At 40.5% G+C, this 20,188-nt stretch overlaps 1 protein-coding gene across 3 annotated transcripts; it reads left to right on the plus strand.

Annotated features, from left to right (window-relative positions):
* Nucleotides 1–34: 34 nt before the first annotated feature.
* tmem184a (transmembrane protein 184a) lies at nucleotides 35–20,170 on the plus strand. 3 transcript variants are annotated; one of them, XM_030408193.1, is made up of 9 exons: nucleotides 35–449; nucleotides 671–892; nucleotides 5,572–5,737; nucleotides 6,664–6,754; nucleotides 9,067–9,142; nucleotides 14,610–14,701; nucleotides 16,560–16,729; nucleotides 16,819–17,025; nucleotides 18,543–18,772. In XM_030408193.1, the coding sequence occupies exons 2-9, from the start codon at nucleotides 671–673 to the stop codon at nucleotides 18,770–18,772; spliced, it is 1,254 nt and encodes a 417-aa protein (XP_030264053.1). In that variant the 5' UTR covers nucleotides 35–449. The 3 variants fall into 3 exon arrangements, with proteins under 3 accessions (XP_030264053.1, XP_030264054.1, XP_030264055.1); XM_030408194.1 differs by having other exon boundaries at nucleotides 91–431; nucleotides 18,543–20,170; XM_030408195.1 differs by having other exon boundaries at nucleotides 91–431; nucleotides 16,819–17,016.
* Nucleotides 20,171–20,188: the final 18 nt, after the last annotated feature.

The following is a 20,188-nucleotide window of genomic DNA, read 5'->3' on the forward strand; positions in this document are numbered from 1 at the left end:
TGACGACAGACGTAGAGAGGACACGTGACCCATTCACCTGTGCCGAACCTGTTTATCTCTGCTGCGCCTCCGACTCGTCGCTCAAGTAAATATTCAAATCCGCGTCGTTTACACTGAAACTTTGACTTTAACTGGTTTCGCAGGGTAAACGCAGAACTCTTGACCTCTTGTTTTACCAGGATTTGTTTGAGTTTTATTTTTTTTTAAGTCGCAGTGTGTCTGGACTTCGACCTGCCTTTGTGAGGCACCTGTCTCAAACGAGGAAGTCCTGCGTGTTTGAGCCCGTCGATAATGAAATCGATGCGACGTTTGTGAAGTGTTTTTAGGCCTGAATGAAGTCGGTCGGCTGTTTCGACGGGCGGTGTTATTCTCAATGTTGATCCTATAACGTCTCAACGGAACAAAGCTGCCTCCACCCTGCCTGGCACAAGGTGAGCTGTTTGTTGACGGTAAGGCAGGTGCTTATCAGGACACTGATCTTCTGTACATCAGTAGAACGGTCTGCCACTTTGTTTAACAGTCGTATATTTTCAATTTAATCTATTGTTTAATAGAATAACTCTGAAATGTAAGTTTATGTTTGACCAGTCAGCATCAAACCCACAGGGGAGATGTTCCTACATCTCACCTGTGAGCCTTACACTGACTTTTTTGTGTCTTTTTCCTCCAGATGAACATCTCTTTCCAAGACATGGATTCATCAGCCGAGAATAACTCTGTTGTTCACCTGGCTGCACCAATTCTCCCAGAGGAGTCATCCATGTCCAACATGACCATTATCCGAACGGGGAACGGGTCCATCATAGAGAGCCAGATGTTTCTGAACACTCTGGCCGCTCAGGCGCTCTCGGGGATATTCGTCTGGTCCGCCTTGCTCATGACATGCCACCAGGTGAGTGTGTTTCAAATCACAGAAGCTCCAGACAGGGGAGGATTTCTAAATACACTCAGTGGAAGAAATCAGTGCAGCACACAGCACTATGAGTAATACGCCTTCAAAGCACTGCACACCCAGTGATGTGGTTAGAGAATGACAGATTGCACCTCCCCAGCCGGAGGACAGAAACAAGCTCTTATATCCATAAAGGATTATTACCTTACAGTACTCACAGTGACACTTTGTCTTATCTGGGGGTAAAGTATTCCTTCCTTCCCGGGTGGGTATTATTCTTCCTGCATGCACTGCCCTGCTGCATTGTGGGGAAAAATTGTGACTATCGGATTAAAATGGGCGAACCTCTTAGCCAATTAAAGGACAGCGGATGCACAAGCAGCTCTACCCACAAAGCCTTGCGTTGCAGCTGTAAATGAGAGTTTCCTCTTGTGTGGGTGAGTTACCCACTGTGCTCAGATGATAGCTTATCATTATGGCTTTATCGTTTGCAGAGAATGCGGCAGGGTGCAGTGTATTATCAGCAGGGAAATCAATTGATATTGAGATAACATTCAGAGCGTCATAAAGGATGAGGGTGTTGTTTTCTCGTTCGCCGTTCGTGTTAATGCCGTACTGCTGTAATGGTTCCCAGATTGAATCTGCATCCCATCCAACATCCGCAGACCCCCCGGATCATATGCATCTTAACACTCATATGGTCATAACTATGTGTATAATGTGGTGTCATTAATTAAAGTGTTGTTTTTGTTTTGCTAGATTTCTAAGCTTTCTTACCTCCCCGCAGAGCGTAAACATGTTGCATCCTGTGATCCAAAAACAATGTTGTTGTTGAGAGATTTGTGACTCAATATCCAGCAAATTGGTTTCTATCTTTTTTAATATAGCACTTGTTTGGCCAGGCACTTGCCAGCGAGGCATTTTAATTGAACAAATAAATAGCAAGTGTACCGCAGGGAGAAGGGAGCAGGTTTGCAACTGGCATCCCTTCTGTCACACTGGGGGAGTAAAAATGGTCTGCAGGACGAGCGTTGCGATGCTGGTGGTGTTTCGTCTGACTCGGCTCCCGAGGATTGCTATAGACTGTTAAACTCACATTCTGAATACTAAACACAGATAGACAATGACCTTAGATCCCCTTTGCTGTAAAGTCGCCTACGCTTTTCCGACGGGTAATCGCTGGAGTGTGGCTCAATTTTTTTTTTTTTCCTCGGTGGGCTTATTGGTCCCTCTGCAACTTGAAGCGTTTGGGATTAAGAGCAGCAGGCTTCACTTATCGTAAGCTGCATGTCTGCGTCATGTTTGCCACATGTCCCTCTCATTTAGCTAACTTATGTACAATCACTTTGTTGGCAGAAGTAAGCTTTACTTGGGCTTGAGGTCATTAATTAAGCAACCAACTATGTACGACTGTCAGGTCGGCGTTACAGAGTCAGGAAGGACGTCGGTTTTTCAGGCAAATGGAGGGCATGTGTTTCCCTTCACATGTGGAGATGACCAAATGAATCTCACGCACACCCTCACAGTAATCAAGAAGTAATTAATGTACGGCTTCAATTGGGCTTTTAATCAACTGAATGCATTGAGCAGACTCTGGATGTTGTTTAGCATGTTCTGAGAAATGGAAGGCATGTCAAATGTTATTTGTCCCTTTTTTGAGTATCGCTTAATCCTCTTTGCTGCTTTTTATGTGAATATTTTGGAAATTTGTAGCTCAAATGAGACGATTTGCTGCTTTTCTTTGATATAACTGACTGAAATTTTATATTTTAGGGTTTTGGACAGTCAGTCAAATAAAGCAAGCAATCTGAATATATTATCTTCATGTTCAGGGAATGTGATTACCGTCAAAGCTTTAAAAAGTTAAAATTAATAATAATCACTAGTCACTTTCTTTTTTTCACAGCACTGTGAACTAACTGTTTGCATACAATTAGTAAAATATTTCTTATCGTTAGACACTATGGCTAATTGTATGAGTAGTTGTCCCCGCTGAAGTTGAAAGTAAAGCCTCATTTCATTACAGCTTAATATGGTAATTATTTTCTCATTAAATTGATTTTGTTGCCTAAAGCCCAGGCTGATGACTTCATAATCCTTGTTTCACCCAGCCCAACAGTTTAGCAGTCAAAGATATTCAGTTTACAGCAAAGTAAATAAAGAAAAACAGGAAGTCACCATGTTGGAGCAACTTGAGCCAGAGAATGTTGATTATGCGACCAATTGATTATCGGAGTAGTTAATTTGCTGCTGATTGTACTCGTCAATTTATCGACTATGTTTTCAGCAAGTTTATTGATTGACGAGTTAGGGGTGTCACACTTTGGATTCTTACGTGAAAGAAATAAGCTTTCAATTTCCATCATTGATTCAAGGCTAGTATCGGCGACCCCCTCCTCCAGAACTGACTGGCTATCTTTTGTTGTTTATTGTTGACTCCCCAGAGGGTTGTATTTTTTGTTGAACTCTGGAATCTTTATTTTTGGGGGAATATTATTTGAACTCCTAATCCTAACCTCCATAAAGTCAAGTTCCTTGCACACCCAGATTGTAATCTAACATTAATGCGGTCGTCAGTGCTGAAAAAATCAAATTGTGTGTTTGGAGAGTCGCGACACCCCTAGGGGGCATGAATGTGAACTACACGAAGCGGTGACGTTTGTTTTTGTTCTCTTTTGTGAGTTATTACTCAGCAGTGGCCCGAGCTTGGTGTGATTACTTGGATTGCCCCCTCGTACTCAATTAGATGACTAATGGGTCATTAGCATACAGCTTGACTCATTTTTGGAACTGTCTTTTTTATGAAGAATTAGTCATTGTTCATTATACCATCACAATTATATTCCCGACATGCCTTGGTCTTTAATAGGCTCTACACTTTTAGGAGCTCTATGTGCGCGACTGCAGTCATCTACAGAGGGGACAGTATTACTGGAAGAGGAACAGTTTGGCAGATTTTCTTATTAAAGCTGATAATTGTTCAGCTAAAGAGCCCCCTTAGGTTATACCAGACTGTTGCTGTTACCACATAGCTTCATTTTGCAATAGCTTTTGTTAATATTGGTGAGATTGGCCAACCTGTACTCCTCTGCAAGCATTACCTGAGATTTAACTGGACTTTACTTACACAGTTGAAAGCATATCTCCCTCTGTAGACATACAGATCATACCGTGCTGTGTTTGCTCAAGATCAGACGGATAACCCAAGCCTTTACCTCCGCCTGTCTGCAGTGGCAAATTGCACACGTCACGAGGGACTCGTACTGACTTAACGTCCTCATTTGGATGAGGCTTATGGGTGTAAAAACTGTTAAATCGGTGTTAGTTTTGTCTCAAAAGTAAGCCCTGCCTTAAAAACTTGGTGTTACTGAAAAGAATGATGATCACATTGTCTGCCATAAATTGCATGTGGTCCAATAAATGTTGACGCCTGCACTACATTACCTTTTATGGAGGCCGTATGGGGACACAGTTGAATATGTTTGTGTTGAAAACTAATAGTTAAGAACTTTATCAGCTCTGTGAAAAAGGTTTATTCACTGATTATAAGTCTGAGGTTAAAGATGTACAATATAATGTGTGGTCGGTGAGTTTGAAGCTGGGATGTCTCCAAAGGTCATTAAAGTGAGAGTTGAAAATCTCTTATTTTTTGGTCCCGTCAACCGTACTGCTGCATTTCACAGTGGCAGATCTTTACACACACACACGGCTTTCAGTGCAAGATAAAGTGTAGCTAAAAATAATAACGTCCAGGTAAAGAACATGTTTTATAGCTCTGTGTTTGCTCTCAAGGGGTTGACGTACGTTGATTGCACCCACATGGTTTATATTGCTTCAGTGATTAGGCTGTAGGAGAACAACAAACTTGCTTTTGAGCTGCATCCATTAGTCGATAAGTTAAAAGAAAGAAACTTATATACCCCAACTGTTCTGATAAGCGATTCATCTTTTCAGTCATTTTCTGATGTCAAACCTTTCCTGGTTCGAGCTCCCTAAAAGTCAGGTTTTGCTGCTTTTTCCCCCCCATTAATGATTAATGAGAGTCTTTGAGGTTTTGGACGGTTGGCTGGACAACAGAAGTCATTTGAAGACTTTGGGAAATTGAGAATTTTACACAATTGCTTCAACATTACAGAGGCTAAACGATTAATGTTGAAAATGATCAGCGGGTTAATCTACAATGAAAATAATGGTTCAGTGTATATGATGTATTTGTGGTATGTCTTACAGTTTTTAGAAGCTCATATGGATTTTGATAAACAATCATGAAAACCAGTTTTCAGAAAAAAATGACAGATATTCTCTTGGTTTTTGACTGTTGATCAGATTGAAATGATTGTAGTTTGAAGATGTCACCTTTTGGATCTGATGGGCATGTTTTTTTACAGTCTTTTCCCTTTTTATATGTAACAACTAATTGATTAATCTGTAGATTAAACAATAATGTTATTTCATCTCTGACAGCCATTGTTTTGTGACATATTTTAACGAAAGCAGCTTGTAGTTTTCATGTCAGTGGGAAATAATCTCCGACATCATGAGCAGAAATTCAGCTTCTTGGTTATTTAATTTAGAAGTCTGTTGAGGAAATCTGCAACAGTTCTTGCCAAGATGAGGTCATTTGCATTTTTCTTGTTAACTAATGTTGTTCATGTGCTTTGTCTGCATTTTCACTGTAGATCTATACACACCTTCGATCCTACACTGTCCCTAATGAGCAGCGCTACATCATTCGCATCCTGTTTATCGTGCCAGTTTATGCCTTTGATTCTTGGCTCAGCCTGCTCTTCATCAGCAACGACCAGTACTATGTCTACTTTGATTCTGTTCGAGACTGCTACGAAGGTAAGCACCACAAGCACTCCCACTCTAAACAACAGCCTCTCCAGACAGCCACGTCTGTTCCCCTGTCCTCATATTTTAGACGGCTGCCAGGAAAGGAAAGACGAGGAACTGCCCAAACAAGTTTTTCTCACCAGTCAATTGTTGTCATGTTGGTAGACCTCATTATTTGAGGTGTTGCATTTCCCGGAGAAGTAATTTAAGGAGAATCCTTTGTTTTCTGGTCATGCAAATGAAAGATTGCGTAGAATATTTTTTTTAAACCCAAATGTGTAATTTTGTCTTAATTTTCAATGTTTAAATACTATATTAACTCTGTGCTGTAGATTCTATTTTAATTACCTTTACCATAGTTGCTGTAATAATGCACTGAGGTTAAAGACCAAAGCTCTTCACTGATGGCAAAGGTGAATCATATGCAAAATGGATTACAAGTAATTTGAGAACGGGGAAAAGTAGGAAATACATTATTCAGGAGATTAGTTTCCAGTTTGCAGGCCAATTTTGTGGCTGATTGATAGTGCAGCTCATCAGAAAAGCACGGAGCCCGCAATACCACCAGCGGCTACGGCTAAAACATAATGAACCTTCTCTTGACTGGACACCATCTGCATTAGCTTCATTTAATCCCTCCTTAAATAGCAACAAAGGATTAGGAAGGGATTTCCAAGACACAGAACCCTTGGAAGCTTCTTAATGTAAGAACTGAAGCATTTATTGTTCCAAAATGTAGGACTAATTATTTTTTATCATGTGGACGTTTTTCTCCTCTAAAATGACTTGACCTTTTTTTATTTATTTATTTATTTATTTTTTCTAAATGAAGTTAAAGTTGAAGGTGATGAGAAACAATTCCGCAGTCATAATCATGCCATGAAAACATGTATGCTGCGGGGTTTAATGAAGTAACTCTTTTCTCTCTGTTGCAGCATTTGTCATTTACAATTTCCTGAGCCTGTCCTTTGAGTATCTGGGAGGAGAGAGTGCAATCATGTCCGAGATTCGAGGGAAGCCCATACAGTGAGTGCTGGTGTCCTGTTCTCTATTCAGTTGTGGCGTTTTTATTCAAGAAGGAAAGCAGTATGTACATTCATGGGGCAATTTTATACTGACAAAAGGTACAAAGGTGCGTCTCCCTCCACTTGGCTTGGCATTTAGTTGGACGACACAGTGGAAAAAAAGGAAGGCAATAAACAACGTGTTTGTTAATCTGTGACTGTCATCCTTTATCTCAGAGCTTTTGACCAGCCTTAGATAGGCTTTGTTTTATGGCTGACTCAGCCACAGAGCAGACACTCTTTGCTAGCTGCTTAAGACTGTGCAGACTCATGATGTTGAGCCCTTATAAATTGTGTTATTGCTCAACGACAGCCATTGGAAATGAGGCATAAATTCAACATCTTGTTTTTGAAAAAATCAATCCTCTGCCTTGCTGTAACACGTCCTTTAGGATTTCCATAGACAGCCAGTATTTTCTTTCTCCAATCAATGAGAACTCCACGTTTCCAGCTAATGATTTTAAATTGTCTCCAGAAAGCATTTCACACAAAGTGTAATCTCGATTGAAGGAAGAGAATAAATCGCACATACTGTCAGATAAAACCCAGTTCCAGCGTCAAACGTGGGGTTACTATGGGAAGTGTATGGTGGTGTTTTGGTAAAAAAAAAAAAGAGTAAATTGACTATCTGAAAAAGGAAAAGAGCTGCAAGATGTTTAAATGAGGCAGCTGGTCCCTAAGTGCCTCGGACGTGAAGAAAGCAAGAAACTCAAAATCAGAATCCCCAAACTCACACATTTACATAACATGCTTTTGCATGTTCAAGGTAATGTGACATGTTCAATTAAGCCCAAGAGGTTTCAGAGCATTTTGGTAGCACATTCATTCTATTCATATCTAACTAATACTGCACGTTAATATTGAATTCAGATTAATGTTTCATACCCATTAATCAAACTACATTCATCGGAAACTACTTAATTAACGCACTTCCGATGTGCACAGGTTCGATGGGAACAACATGGATAATAACAAATGCCTGGACTTATTCACTCTGCAGGCAAATCTTAATTTGTTTCTCAAATTCAGTTTGACTGAATATCCATGCTCTTATTTGCAAGTGATTAAGATGCCATTGTGTCTGGGCATGAGTCGCCTATCTGTACTTTAAAAGAGGAGAAAGACAGGCAAATTAGAGCAATTGTTAAAATGGGATAATGCCTTTGTGCTGTCTAAAAAGCATTTAAAGTGCGCGGAGTAGCATCTTGGGGTTGGGAGGCAGATGAAGTTGATCTATAGTTGAGCTATTATTTAGGACGAGGCTGAGTTTAGTTCCAGTCTTCCTCTCTGACACTGTGGGATTGAGCCTGAAGGCAGCAGTCTTTCTCACTGTCTCATATGACGGCTTGACCCAGTGTTCATGTTACACATATTGTTCTATAGAGATGGTAAATAACAGCAATATTTATGTTTGGGGCAAATGCAACCAAATACCTGTATTCCCTATGACAAATGTGTGATGTAGGGCTTATTTTTGACATCCTTCATTGATTTGTTTGGGAAGGGGGTTTACTTGCGGGGGGAGAACTGAGATAAATAGAAATAATAACATTGCGAAAGATCCTTTATTGATTTGTTTGGGAAGAGGGTTTTCTCTGGACTCTTTCTCCTGGAGAAGCTGCATTTTGAAACAAACTGAATTTCTATCCTCTGTTGTTTTGTGGTTTATTGTTGAATTGTTAAAGGGGGGCATTGTTTGCTGACCTCTGAAATCTTTATTTTTGGTGAATTCTTTTTTTACTTGCTTAACTCACTAACCTGCAAAAAGTCGACAGCTGCTGTGCGCTGTGTCCATCCTTTTATAGAATAATTTGAAAATGCAAATGACAGTTGTCATTTGCAAAACTAATGATCCGTTGATCTTTACAAATAAAATGTCTAACAATGGCTTCTCCTTCAGTGCTGAAAAACATGTTGAAATCAAAAATGTAATGGAATTGTGGATTTGGAGAATCGTGACACCCCTAGTTAACAGCAATTTATGACTATTTTTAACCTAATTAATTAGTTTTGTGAGTTTTCACCAACACAAGTAAATATTGTGGTCAAAATATTAGGAACGCCTTTCAATACATTGCAGTTAAATACAGCATCGCCCGGTAAATGTATCATATAGCTGATTCAACAGCCAGCAAACTAAAACACTACTGTTGACTAATGCTACTAATAATTATTGTCATTATTGATTGATCAATACTTTCTAAGGATGATCTCTGACATATATGATGTTGAGTCTAGCCGGTATTGCTCATCATGTCCCATTTGTCTTCACAGGTCAAGTTGTCTGTACGGTACGTGCTGTCTGGTTGGAAATAGCTACTCCATCGGCTTTTTAAGATTCTGCAAACAGGTGAGCTTCAATCATCCCCTTATCTGCTCTCTAGAGATGCTTCCCTCTGACCAGTGAAATAAATGTTCACAAACTGAAAATTAGAATACATTTAATTGTCTCCCAAGAAAAAGAAAAAGAAAAAAGAAAAAATGCCGCCCTGTAAATTACCATTCTGTCCAGATCTCCGGACTGCTTAAAGATGACAGCTGTTATAATTGGCTGTGTGCGTCTGCCTTAAAAAAAAAACAGAAAAACAAAAGCAATTGAGGCCAGGTGAAAGCTGCATGATAATAAACACAGAGCGATGATATAAGCTGTCAGTGCAGAGCTCTCTCCAAGTGTCTTGGGATGATGCACAAGCTCCCAGTCCAACACTGAAAATTGGAACTGAGAGTTGTGTTCTCAAAACAAAATACACGATGAAATGAGCATTTTTTTTTTTTTCTAATAAGCGACAAGTGATAAAAACTCAATGTGCCTCGACGGGAATGATTCGTGAAGTGTCTCAAAATGAAAACCTTGAGTTCTCTCCGGTGGCATATCTGAAAGAAATCTTGGACAAAGGATATTTCTTCTAGTGAGGGCGACTGAAGTGTGGTAGGTTAGGAAAAAAAAAAAAAAAAAGAGCATTTTACCAAAAACTCCCACGTGTTTTGTGCAGTGAATGTGTTGGCCTCGAGCGAGCTTTTAAAACAGGTCATCCTCATTTACATTCATTCAACGTAACATTTATCAAAAAAATCAATAAATTAAACACTTCAGGAATTATTAAATGCTGTTTTGCAGATCAACTCCCACAGAGCGAGTGACTCACCGGAGACAAAATAACAATGAACCTCCGTCGTACATATTGATTTATCCTAACTGGATGAGTTGGATTTATCGATCGCCGTCTGAGGTCATGATCAGACAGGCCTCAATCTCTTTTTAAAAACGTGAATATTCGAAGCTTCGGCGCGTGATTAGAAGAGAGGTTAACAAATGAATCACTGAAGTGGAAAAGCAGCCTGGAGTCATGGTGGTTGTTGGAGATAAGGTGAGAGGATAAGCTGCTCTTGCATCCTGAACTGTTTCTTCTGACTTTTCAGTTTTAAGTCCTTTATCATATTGTCAAACACTTCAGGGTCTTATTTTACTGAATCTGGTGTGTAATCCTGTGGACCCCCAGAGGCAGCTATTGGGCTGGAGGAGCACGAGTCCATGCGGCATGAACCAGGCGCTACAGCTGAGACTAAATTATTTATAATGACATATAATACAATAAATCATTTACAATATTCTGCTATTATACACACAATACATTATTAGTGGGAGGACAACTGAATGAACAGGTCGAATCAAGCTTAAGCAATGGCCAAGCTCAATTTACCCACTGTAAACATAGATATGAGTAAAAGTCATCTTCTGTGAATCATCACAAAACACAAATATAATGTAAATGCTGTCTACATCCATACATAATAAAAGTCTTTTAATCTTCCCCCCAGAAGTAATCTGTCTGCAGCCAATCTCGCATACTACTGGAACATCAGTGTAATCATTTTTAGCACATGTGTGACCGTATAGTCAAGGACCTCTCGTGGTTGCTGTGATTCACAATTTCTGACAATCTCCTTTATTGACTGTTGCCTGTTTCACCCCCATTAACCACTGACTGCTCGAACCTCTTTAAAGCACTGTATGTATTTTCTGCCACTCTTGGCCTCTCAATCAAAACAAAACAAAAGACATAAGTAGCTGGGGAACATGGGAGGTGTTGTATTCACTGTCAAACAACCACCATAGCTTATGAAAATCTATTCATATGACTCGGGCAGACATCTTCACAGACGGTAATGTTTAAAAGATTTAATCATGTTCTGTTATTTTGCTTCCTTCTTTCCTTAGTCTCTACAAGGAAGCTCAAAAAGAAAGTAGGGTCATTATGTCACTGAATCTTGCTTTTGGTGCCAGACTGTGGTGACAGCTGTATTGAAGTCTATGGAGAATCACACTAAAACCCAACATATCCACGTCATATGACTTCTGATGAAGAAACGCCTCCAGAAAATGAAAAAAAGCACACTTCAGAGAGTAGAATTACCACTGTCCCCCATCCCCCCAAATGATCGACAGGGCTGATTATATTGTTACCAAAGAGGGAAGGTCCGACTGATTTCTGCTGATGAGATTGCACTTAAACAGCATGCAGGAGACTTTCCCAAACACACTCAAGGAACAAACAGGTCGATAAAAAAATATGTGGTTGACCTACTGAAGTGTGTTCTGCCATCCCCTGGAGGCACTTCTTCATCAGAGGTCACATGTTGAAGATATGTTGGATTTTAGTGGCTTCACTTATCTCCCATAGACTTCAATACAACTGTCCTTATAGTCTGGAACCAAAGCAAGATTCAGTGATGTAATGACCCTTTTTCTCTGTTGGCTTACTTGACTCTCTGACTCTCTCCTGGAAGTTATAGCGACAGGTCACCAAATGAAACGCTTCATTGTCTTGAACAATATTCAGGAGTAAAATATTCCCGATATTGATATTTCATCCATTGAACACACATTATTTCCTGCTGATCCATGAAATGATAACAAAGTGTCATCAAATACTTGTCCAAAACTTTTAATGGATACTTTACAGTTGTAGGTACACAGCTTAACAAAACATACAACAAAGGTCAAGTTGTCTTTATGCATTTTCATGCATAAATGTGCTCAATATATTTCAACTGGCTGGTAACAGCTGCAAATGATCAACAACTGCTACAGGACAATGTTGCAAAAGCCATTTGAGCAGTCGGCTAGGGTAGAAACAAGGCTTCTGTAGTCCGTTGCAGGCTACATTTTGGCCATTGTCATCGCTCACAAATTCCTCCAAAAAAATCTGATATCCACTCCAAAGTTTGGTCTCATCTTGACTTTAATCCTGGCAGGGATCTGCACTTTTGTAGCTTGTGACTGTAATGAAGAAATATCTACAGAACCTCATCTTACACTAAAAGTATTATTCCCATGTGCTGTTTCATTAGTTGTTATATATAGAGCCAGAACATTACCAAACATGTACAAGTGCAAAACAATGGACTGCCATCAGAATGTGAATCATGAGTGCGTTTGTGAGTTGTTGTTCTTTGAAAATGTAGCCATTTTAACATGGCAGGGTTTTTTTTTTTAATTAGGATTTTGTTTTGTTTGTCCTGTTCCCATTTAAAGGGGGGGAACAGCGACAGTGATACAGGAGCAGTTAATAAAAAATAATGATGTAGAGCAGAGGTTTTATCAGGAAGGCCTCTTGAGAGTTTCCTTTCAGAAAATAAGATGCAAGAGCAGACAGCAGCGCCGAGGCTGGGAGAAGAGTCGCACATTACTGTAGAGTCATAGTTAAAATGTTATCGATTTAACTGTGACGGCCTGTGCAGTAATACACAAAGCAGGGAGGTGTTGCTGGTAATTAGGACTCAGGAGAAATTTGAAAATCAGTTGTGTCGTTAGATGCCACTATTGAACTAATGCAGTGAACTCTGAAGTTGTGTAACAGAGGGGAAAAACGCTTCGGGTCATTTCGAGCTGTGAATTTACGATTAAACATTATTTAGTGCTGTAATGAAAAATGCTGGCAGGCTGCTAACACAAGATGGGATAAGTCAAAGTGATGAATACAACAGATGTGCATGTTATCCTTAATTTACATAAACCTTTGAAGCATCAGTTTGCATTAGAGCTGTTATTATGGCCTCAAGTATTCGAGCGAACACGTTCTCCTTTCCTACATTTGTGTTGTGTAGTGTACACACACACACGTAGCTCAGTGTTTAAGCTCATTACTAGCTCTGTATAGATTGTGCATGCATGGATGCTGTTATTAACGAAACATCAATAGCGGCAGAAAACACAGTTGACTTTATTATCCACCTACAGTATGAATTGTGCATTGTGTTTCGAATATCAAGCATGTCAGGAAGTGTCAGGCAAAATTCTTCGCTTTGAGAGCAGTGACGACGAGCTGGCACGAGAAGAGGCGCGGGGCGAGCAAAGGCTGTCCGTACCGAAAGCTTCAAAGCAGAACAGTAATATAAATGATTATTGATGTCATTTTGTCAAGCCCCACCACCGACTGCAGCCATTCTAAAAAGCCTCCCCCGGGCTAATCAAGTCGAACACTCCTGCTCTGTTGCTTTCAAGTGCTGCAGCAGTGATGGAAGTTTAGAGCAGCCGCTGTCAAATTGGTTGGTTCAGGCTCCAATTCACAGCACAGAGGACACCTGTCCCCCGGTCTTATATTGCATGCAGGTCTACATCCCCCTGCATCCTCTGTCGTCGCAGCCAAACCCTGTCGACTTCAGCAATAAAACGTCAGCTTCAGGACAGTTCAGTTTAAAGATTGAAGGAGAGACAGCTTTAACAAAAGATGTATTCTGCGTGTTTCCTGACGTATTTTAATTAAAGCAATAGTTTCCCAGCTTTTCTTAGACACTAGGGCACAAAATGTATTGTGGTACTGAACAGTTTTCACTGTATACGTTTTATGGAGTGCTGTTAAAATATTTCAAGACAGTATATATTATGCTGTCTGTGTAACTGAAAAAAGACAAATGCCCCTAAAGGCCAAAAAGCAGGAATTATGTATTTAATGCCAGACAGTCCTCTATAATTCAGTAAAGCCCAATCCAGTATATAATTCAATAGCTCTGTAAGATACCCATAGCTTCTAAACCATTATTTAAGTCCACGATATCTAAGATCTGCGTCATCTGGCAAGTAATACAGAAGAATCCTTTGCTGTGCCACCAGACCACAGAGCAGCTTCTGTCCTCAGGCTGTGAGATTCCTCGATTCATCCTTCTCTCTCTCCACTTTCCTTTTTTGTTAAATTTTATGCAACTTAAAGGGAGTTAAACTCAGGTTTGTTTTATAACTCTGGTGTTGTAAAATGACAAATGAACTGAAAGCAAAAAGAAGTTGTGGGTAAAAAAGGTAGAGTCCTAGCATTGTGCCTCTTCAACACACGTACACACACACACACACACACACTTACTGCAACTTATCCTTGTGTCAATGCATGCCATCCTTCCAATGTAACACCGTAAAAAACTGAAGGCTGAACCGAACAGACTGGAGTTCAAATATTTAAAGAAGGATACAACTAAGCCTCACTAAAGTCTGTATAAATAAAGTGTACAGGTGTTTATACCATGAGGAGTCATGAAGAAGTGACTCGTAAGTCAAATTGGCAATCTGTTCAGAGCACCTGCATGTTTTAACAATGGTATGGATACGATGTTCATGTGTTCACTTCCACATAAGTATCGCTGTAATGGTTATGATGAGAAATGACCACAGGTGAAAGTGATTCAGAGACACGGTCAGTGAGCAGTGGCTGTGTACAAACAGGTTCTGACGTCCCTCATCATCCCTCATCCTCCTCCTTCTCCACGGTGTCCTTGATTTTTTTTTTTTTTGGATGTCTCATTCTGAATTGTAATGTGTTCTCCAGGCGACTCTCCAGTTCTGCGTTGTCAAACCCATCATGGCAGTCATCACCATCATCCTGCAGGCCTTTGGCAAATATCACGATGGGGACTTTAAGTGAGCAGCACCACATCTCTTTCTTTTCCATGTCATTCTTTATGTATTGTACACATCCATGTCATTGCCGGCAGGCTTGTTTTGCTGTTTGAAAACAATTTGCGAATGGAGATAATTATATCACCTCTTGGCAGAATTTAATGTCTTGAGCTGAAAGTACAGGGTTGAAACTTTCTTATGAGAGCGTTCAGGTACTTCACTGCCTGTTGTCCCAGTTGTGTCACTATCCAAGCCCATAATCCCAGCCTCTTGAGTATTGTTGGTACTGCAAAGAATAACTGAGCGCTTTTTGAAATATGGACTAAAGAAATTTTATCGCTTTATATTAACTTTTCCTGAAATGTAGTAAGTGTTCTGAAATGAAGACCCTTAATTCTTATTGTGTGTTAGACTCCGCCAAGTGCAGAGTGCAGCGCTATAAAGAAGACACGCATTGTTTCATTTCATACTTTTACATTAGATGTCAAGTGATACAAAGACGGGGATATATTGCAGACTGACAAATGTAATTTTGGCGTATTTTCAGTCGTACCGTATGAGCCAGTAAGGGTCTCAACAGAATATGGAGAGGGTAATACATTCAATAAAATGGTCTTTTGCGTGTTATCAAAAGCTATAAAATGTGCAGCCCTTAAACTCTGCCTGACTCTTCTCAGCGTCTCGTTCTGAAGATTCAGCTGTGACAACACTTGTTTTTAAACTACCCGAAAGAAGCTCAGAGTTCAACAAGGGCTCGAGACAGAAGTTTCCAATCAGCTTGACATAATCACCCTCTTACTCTCGAGCTAAAAGACAGATGTGATTGAACCTTTCCTGCTTATTTCTTCATATACTTCAATGGCAAAATTAGCAGGCAGAAATGACTGTCTTTTTTTCCCCTGTCTTTCTTTAAGCTCTCTAGCAAGACCATGATGATTCACAGATTGTTTACTTATACGCTTTCAGCCAACCGTGCACTCTATACTGCATGGGAGTAATTAGTGTAGTCACAGCTGAGTCCTCAGGGAGGCTCTCCAGAATGCAAAGAGGGTAGAAAGGCAGCCTGACAATGAAATGCAGACAAATCCGCCTGTTTATCAGATGCATCCTGAAATAAGCCGGCCATGTACAATTAGGCTGTATTAACTGCTTTAAATCTGAGGACAAAGAGGCTGACTTTCCAGCTGTTCTTGCATTATTTAAAGGGACACTTCAACACTTCACCCCGACATCAAAAATCTATATTTTTCCTCTTATCTATAGTGCTTTTTACCCATCTCGATTGTTTCAGTGTGAGTTGCAATGTTTTAAAGATTTCGGCTGTAGAGATGTCTGTCTTCTCTCAAATGAAATGGAACTAGATGGCCCTCAGCTTATGGTGCTGAAAAAAATACAGTTTAAAAACTCAACAGCAATGTCTCTTTCCAGAAATCATGACTGGTCAAGATAATCCACAGACCCTGTTGTGAGCAGTTTCACAAGTATTTTCCTTCTGTGTGGCCGCGCAAAAAGAAGCATGCAATTACCACAGATAAGAAGCTAGTTAATTTAGGAAGCTAACGCTGTAGCTCAGCCTTGGAGGACACGTGCGTCTACTCATGGATAAGTAGCTCATGCTTATGACAGTGCAGGATGTAAACAATGCCATCAAGTTCCATTTTAGTCAGTATTCAAAGGCAGACATCTCTGTAGCCGATGTCTCTCCAAAAATGTGTATTTTTAATTTTGGGATATTCTGTCTCTTTAAGCTCCCGGTCTTTGTCATTCAGCCCAAAGTCATAAATGCACTGAAAACATAAATAATGTTCCCGATCCAAAACTTCAACTGATCCATGGAAATGTTATGGTTTTAAATGTTTCCTTCTCTGTTTCTATACAGCATAAATGAAGGATACCTATACATCACAATCATCTACAACTTCTCCGTCAGCCTCTCTCTCTACGCTCTCTTCCTCTTCTTCTTCGCAACAAGTGACCTTCTCCGGCCATATGAACCAGTGCTCAAGTTCCTCACAATCAAATCTGTCATCTTCTTATCCTTCTGGCAAGGTGAGTTCACCCATCGACCCTTCTTTTTTTTCATCAGTACGATCACATAAAACTACAAGTTTGCTCATGAAAATGTCGCCTCTTGGTAGGAATGGTCCTTGCCATCCTGGAGCGCTGCGGCGTCATACCCAATGCCCTCTTCATCAACGGACATGAGGTCGGCGCCGGCACCGTGGCAGCTGGCTGGCAGAACTTCATCATCTGCATTGAAATGTTCTTCGCTGCTGTCGCCCTCCGATATGCCTTCACCTGCAACGTGTACCAGGAGAAAAAGAATGAAGTGCCAGGTGAGAGAGGTGATCATTACCTCTCGCCCTTGTAAAATTTGTTGACATGTTCCAATGCTAATTTCCCATCTTCCTTACAGAATAAGAACTGGCTATAACGTGTTGGCAGTAACAGCACTGTGCATTATGAGACCATTTAGCCCACTCAGACGGACTATTAGAGTAAGAGTTCACCTTCAGTCCCTCTATTAAATCTGTTGCACAAGTGTGGATGTCTACATATTTAAAAGTGTGTGCTAAATGGAGAGCTGCTGTTACCAGCGGGTCAGGCAGGTTGGAAGTCAGCAGGGGCTTTCATCGTGTTGAAGGCATACAGTGTTACCCGTGGTCCAAAGAACAGTCACCAGCAAAGCATTGTACAGGAAGACGAAGAGAAATTCAAAGCAGCTGTCACTAACACACAGGAGGTGAGCGGCACCCCTCTGACGTCAGCGCCGCTCACAAGTGAAAGACAAATGGAAGCCATGGGAAAAGTGTTCCGCAGCGATATCAATCATTTTGGCATTTTTTCCTGTTATAGGAAACCCCCTTTGTCCCCGTGAGCTGCTTAACACGCAGAAGCGATGATGAAAATTGAGACACTGCTGTATCAACGTCATGCCACCATTTATGTTTTTTAATCAAGAAGATAATGGGATGAAATTACTGGGTTTCATCCTCACCCTGTACCTGTTCTACCTGTCCATGTGGAGGGAAATCCATTATTCATTTTGCTGATGCCGGTGAAACTATAATAATAATGTTCCTCCAGTGTTTGACAGCTGATCATTATTTTTCTTTTTTTGTGTTTAGTTTGATTGCCTCAGCCCTCCATTGTAGCTGGGCTTGTTGCCACTAACACTGATACTGTCTGCTGGTGATGGCAGGCGCTGCCACATATCTGTTTTCCAATTCCTCTGCTTCAGCCCTGTGGAAGGGAGCAGGCTTTCCAAGAAAACTCAGAAATACATGCCCAGCCATCCTGCACCCCCAACCCCCCAATTCCACCTTCTCTTTGCCACCTCCATAAGTCGATCCAGACAGCGCTGTCAGTGACCCTGAAACAGAAGGCTGCAGACTCTCTTTTTTTATTCCTGCCTGGACACCCTTTTAGTTCTGGGGTAAATTCGACATGGCTCACAGCTGGGTGCTAAGGGACAATCAGAGGAGACTGTGGCTGAGACTGAATTCTGTTCGGTCCATTTATACACTGCACCCTGAAAAAAAAAAACCAGCACAGGGAAAGAAAGAAATTATGCCTATTTGGCGAACCTCTTTTTAAATTGGGTATTTAATATTACTGCTACCGTGCCCTCACCTTGGATAGTTTATAGTAGCACTGAAACAAGTAGGTGATACATTGATAGGCAATTCATTTGATAAGCCATTTAATATTTTTTTTTCAGTAAACTTGTAAAACAATTTGTTGCTCTGGCTTCTGGAATGTGATGATTTGCTGCATTTCTGTTTTATGTGATTGTAAACTAAATATTGTGGAGTATTATATGGATGTAATTGTTAATCTTGCGATGTCCTTGTTTGTACAGAGAACATCCCTCCTATGCAGAGCATCTCCAGCGGTCTGAAGGAGACCATAAACCCAGGAGACATGGTACAGGACGCCATCCACAACTTCTCCCCGGCCTATCAGCAGTACACCATGCAGTCCACGCAGGAGGTGGTCCAGCCCAGCGTGAACGGAAAAACGAACACAGGCAACAAGAGCTCCCGCAAGTCTGATAAAATCATGCTGATTACCTCTGATGATGAGTTCTAGGCTTTTTTCCAGCAAGATCCAGGTGTTTGTGTCCTCGCCACCCCTATCTCTGACCCCCTGTGGAAACAGCTGTATGGCATTTTGCACAGAGCTGGATCAAATCCAGGTGTTTAATTTTCATGTTTGCAGTATTTAAGAATGTGTTCTTGCTTGTGTCCTGTTTTTAATGAATAATTTAAGCACCAAGAAGAGGATGAAATGAAAATTGGTTATTCAGAATTGATCGCTCAGTGACCAGAGGACTGATCCGTCTCCATCTGAACAGTAACAATTACAGGAAAACAACATGTCACCTGCACTCTGCCAGAGAAGTCTGGAGCTATGCATTTTCTGTAAATCAAGCTGCTGGTTGTTCAGCAGTGTCCCTGATTCTGATTCAGCTTCTGTCATTATGTCAGTACTCGTCTCTGGCTGTCTGAAGTGCGTTTCCTTCTGATTCCTGTCAGTTTCAAAGAGGAGATGATTAATATGTGACTCCAGGTGGGAAGTGGGGACGCTCAGCGATGGCTGGAAGTGACACTTCACGGACCGTCTCTCACATCTGCTCGTTTGAAGTATTTGCTGAACATTCCTGTGCATGGTTTCCTGACAAATGGAAAGCTTCGTTCAGAGACACATTCGTTTTGGAGCAGGCACTTCAAACTGCAGACGATAGCACTTCGCAGTCCTTTGTATCTACCGTAGCATGGACAATTTTGACAAAACTGTCTCCTACGATGTGGGAGGTGTATCATTCTCATTAATTTTCCCAGCATGCTAAAGAGTGTAATTCAGTGCACCTAGCCAGCCGTTCAGCTGATGCTGACAATCAGTCTTTCTGCAGTTCTGCACGATCATAAACGCTTTTTGCTGAACTTTTTTTTTTTTTTTTTTTAATGTCCACATGATATTTGTGGTATAATTCCATGTTCCAGGGATTATAAGATATGTACAGAATTTGATTGATTTAATTGTGGTGTTTAATATTTTCTGTATTTATCTGTTTGGATTACGAATTGAATCTTCATGTATTTTGATGAATGTAGTTCAGATGTAGTCAGATCAAACCAAAAATCTGTGTGCGGGGAGAAAGATGACTGCAGACAGAATTGTGTGATTTAAGCAACTTTGTGGTTTCTTTTCCCACTTTTGTTTTTATTTGAAATGTGTATGTGTTTATGTCACATTGGAGACATGTAGCTGTCTAAATAGATTAGTTATTGGAGACAAATTTTGTATATCAAGTCATAAGTTGTTTCCTTTTTGATACACTCTTGTGCCAATGATTGCTGTCTTTCTGGTAAAGCAGAAACTAATTTTCAGTTGTGTGCAAAGTCATATTTAAAGAAATATACTTCATAGTTGACTAGTTTGTTTTAGTCATGTGTGGCAAAATAAAACAGTTTTTTGCTTGCGAAACTTGCATTTGTTGAATTG

The sequence above is a fragment of the Sparus aurata genome, chromosome 23, assembly GCF_900880675.1.
Source record: "Sparus aurata chromosome 23, fSpaAur1.1, whole genome shotgun sequence".
In the NCBI taxonomy this organism is placed as follows: Eukaryota; Metazoa; Chordata; class Actinopteri; order Spariformes; family Sparidae; genus Sparus; species Sparus aurata.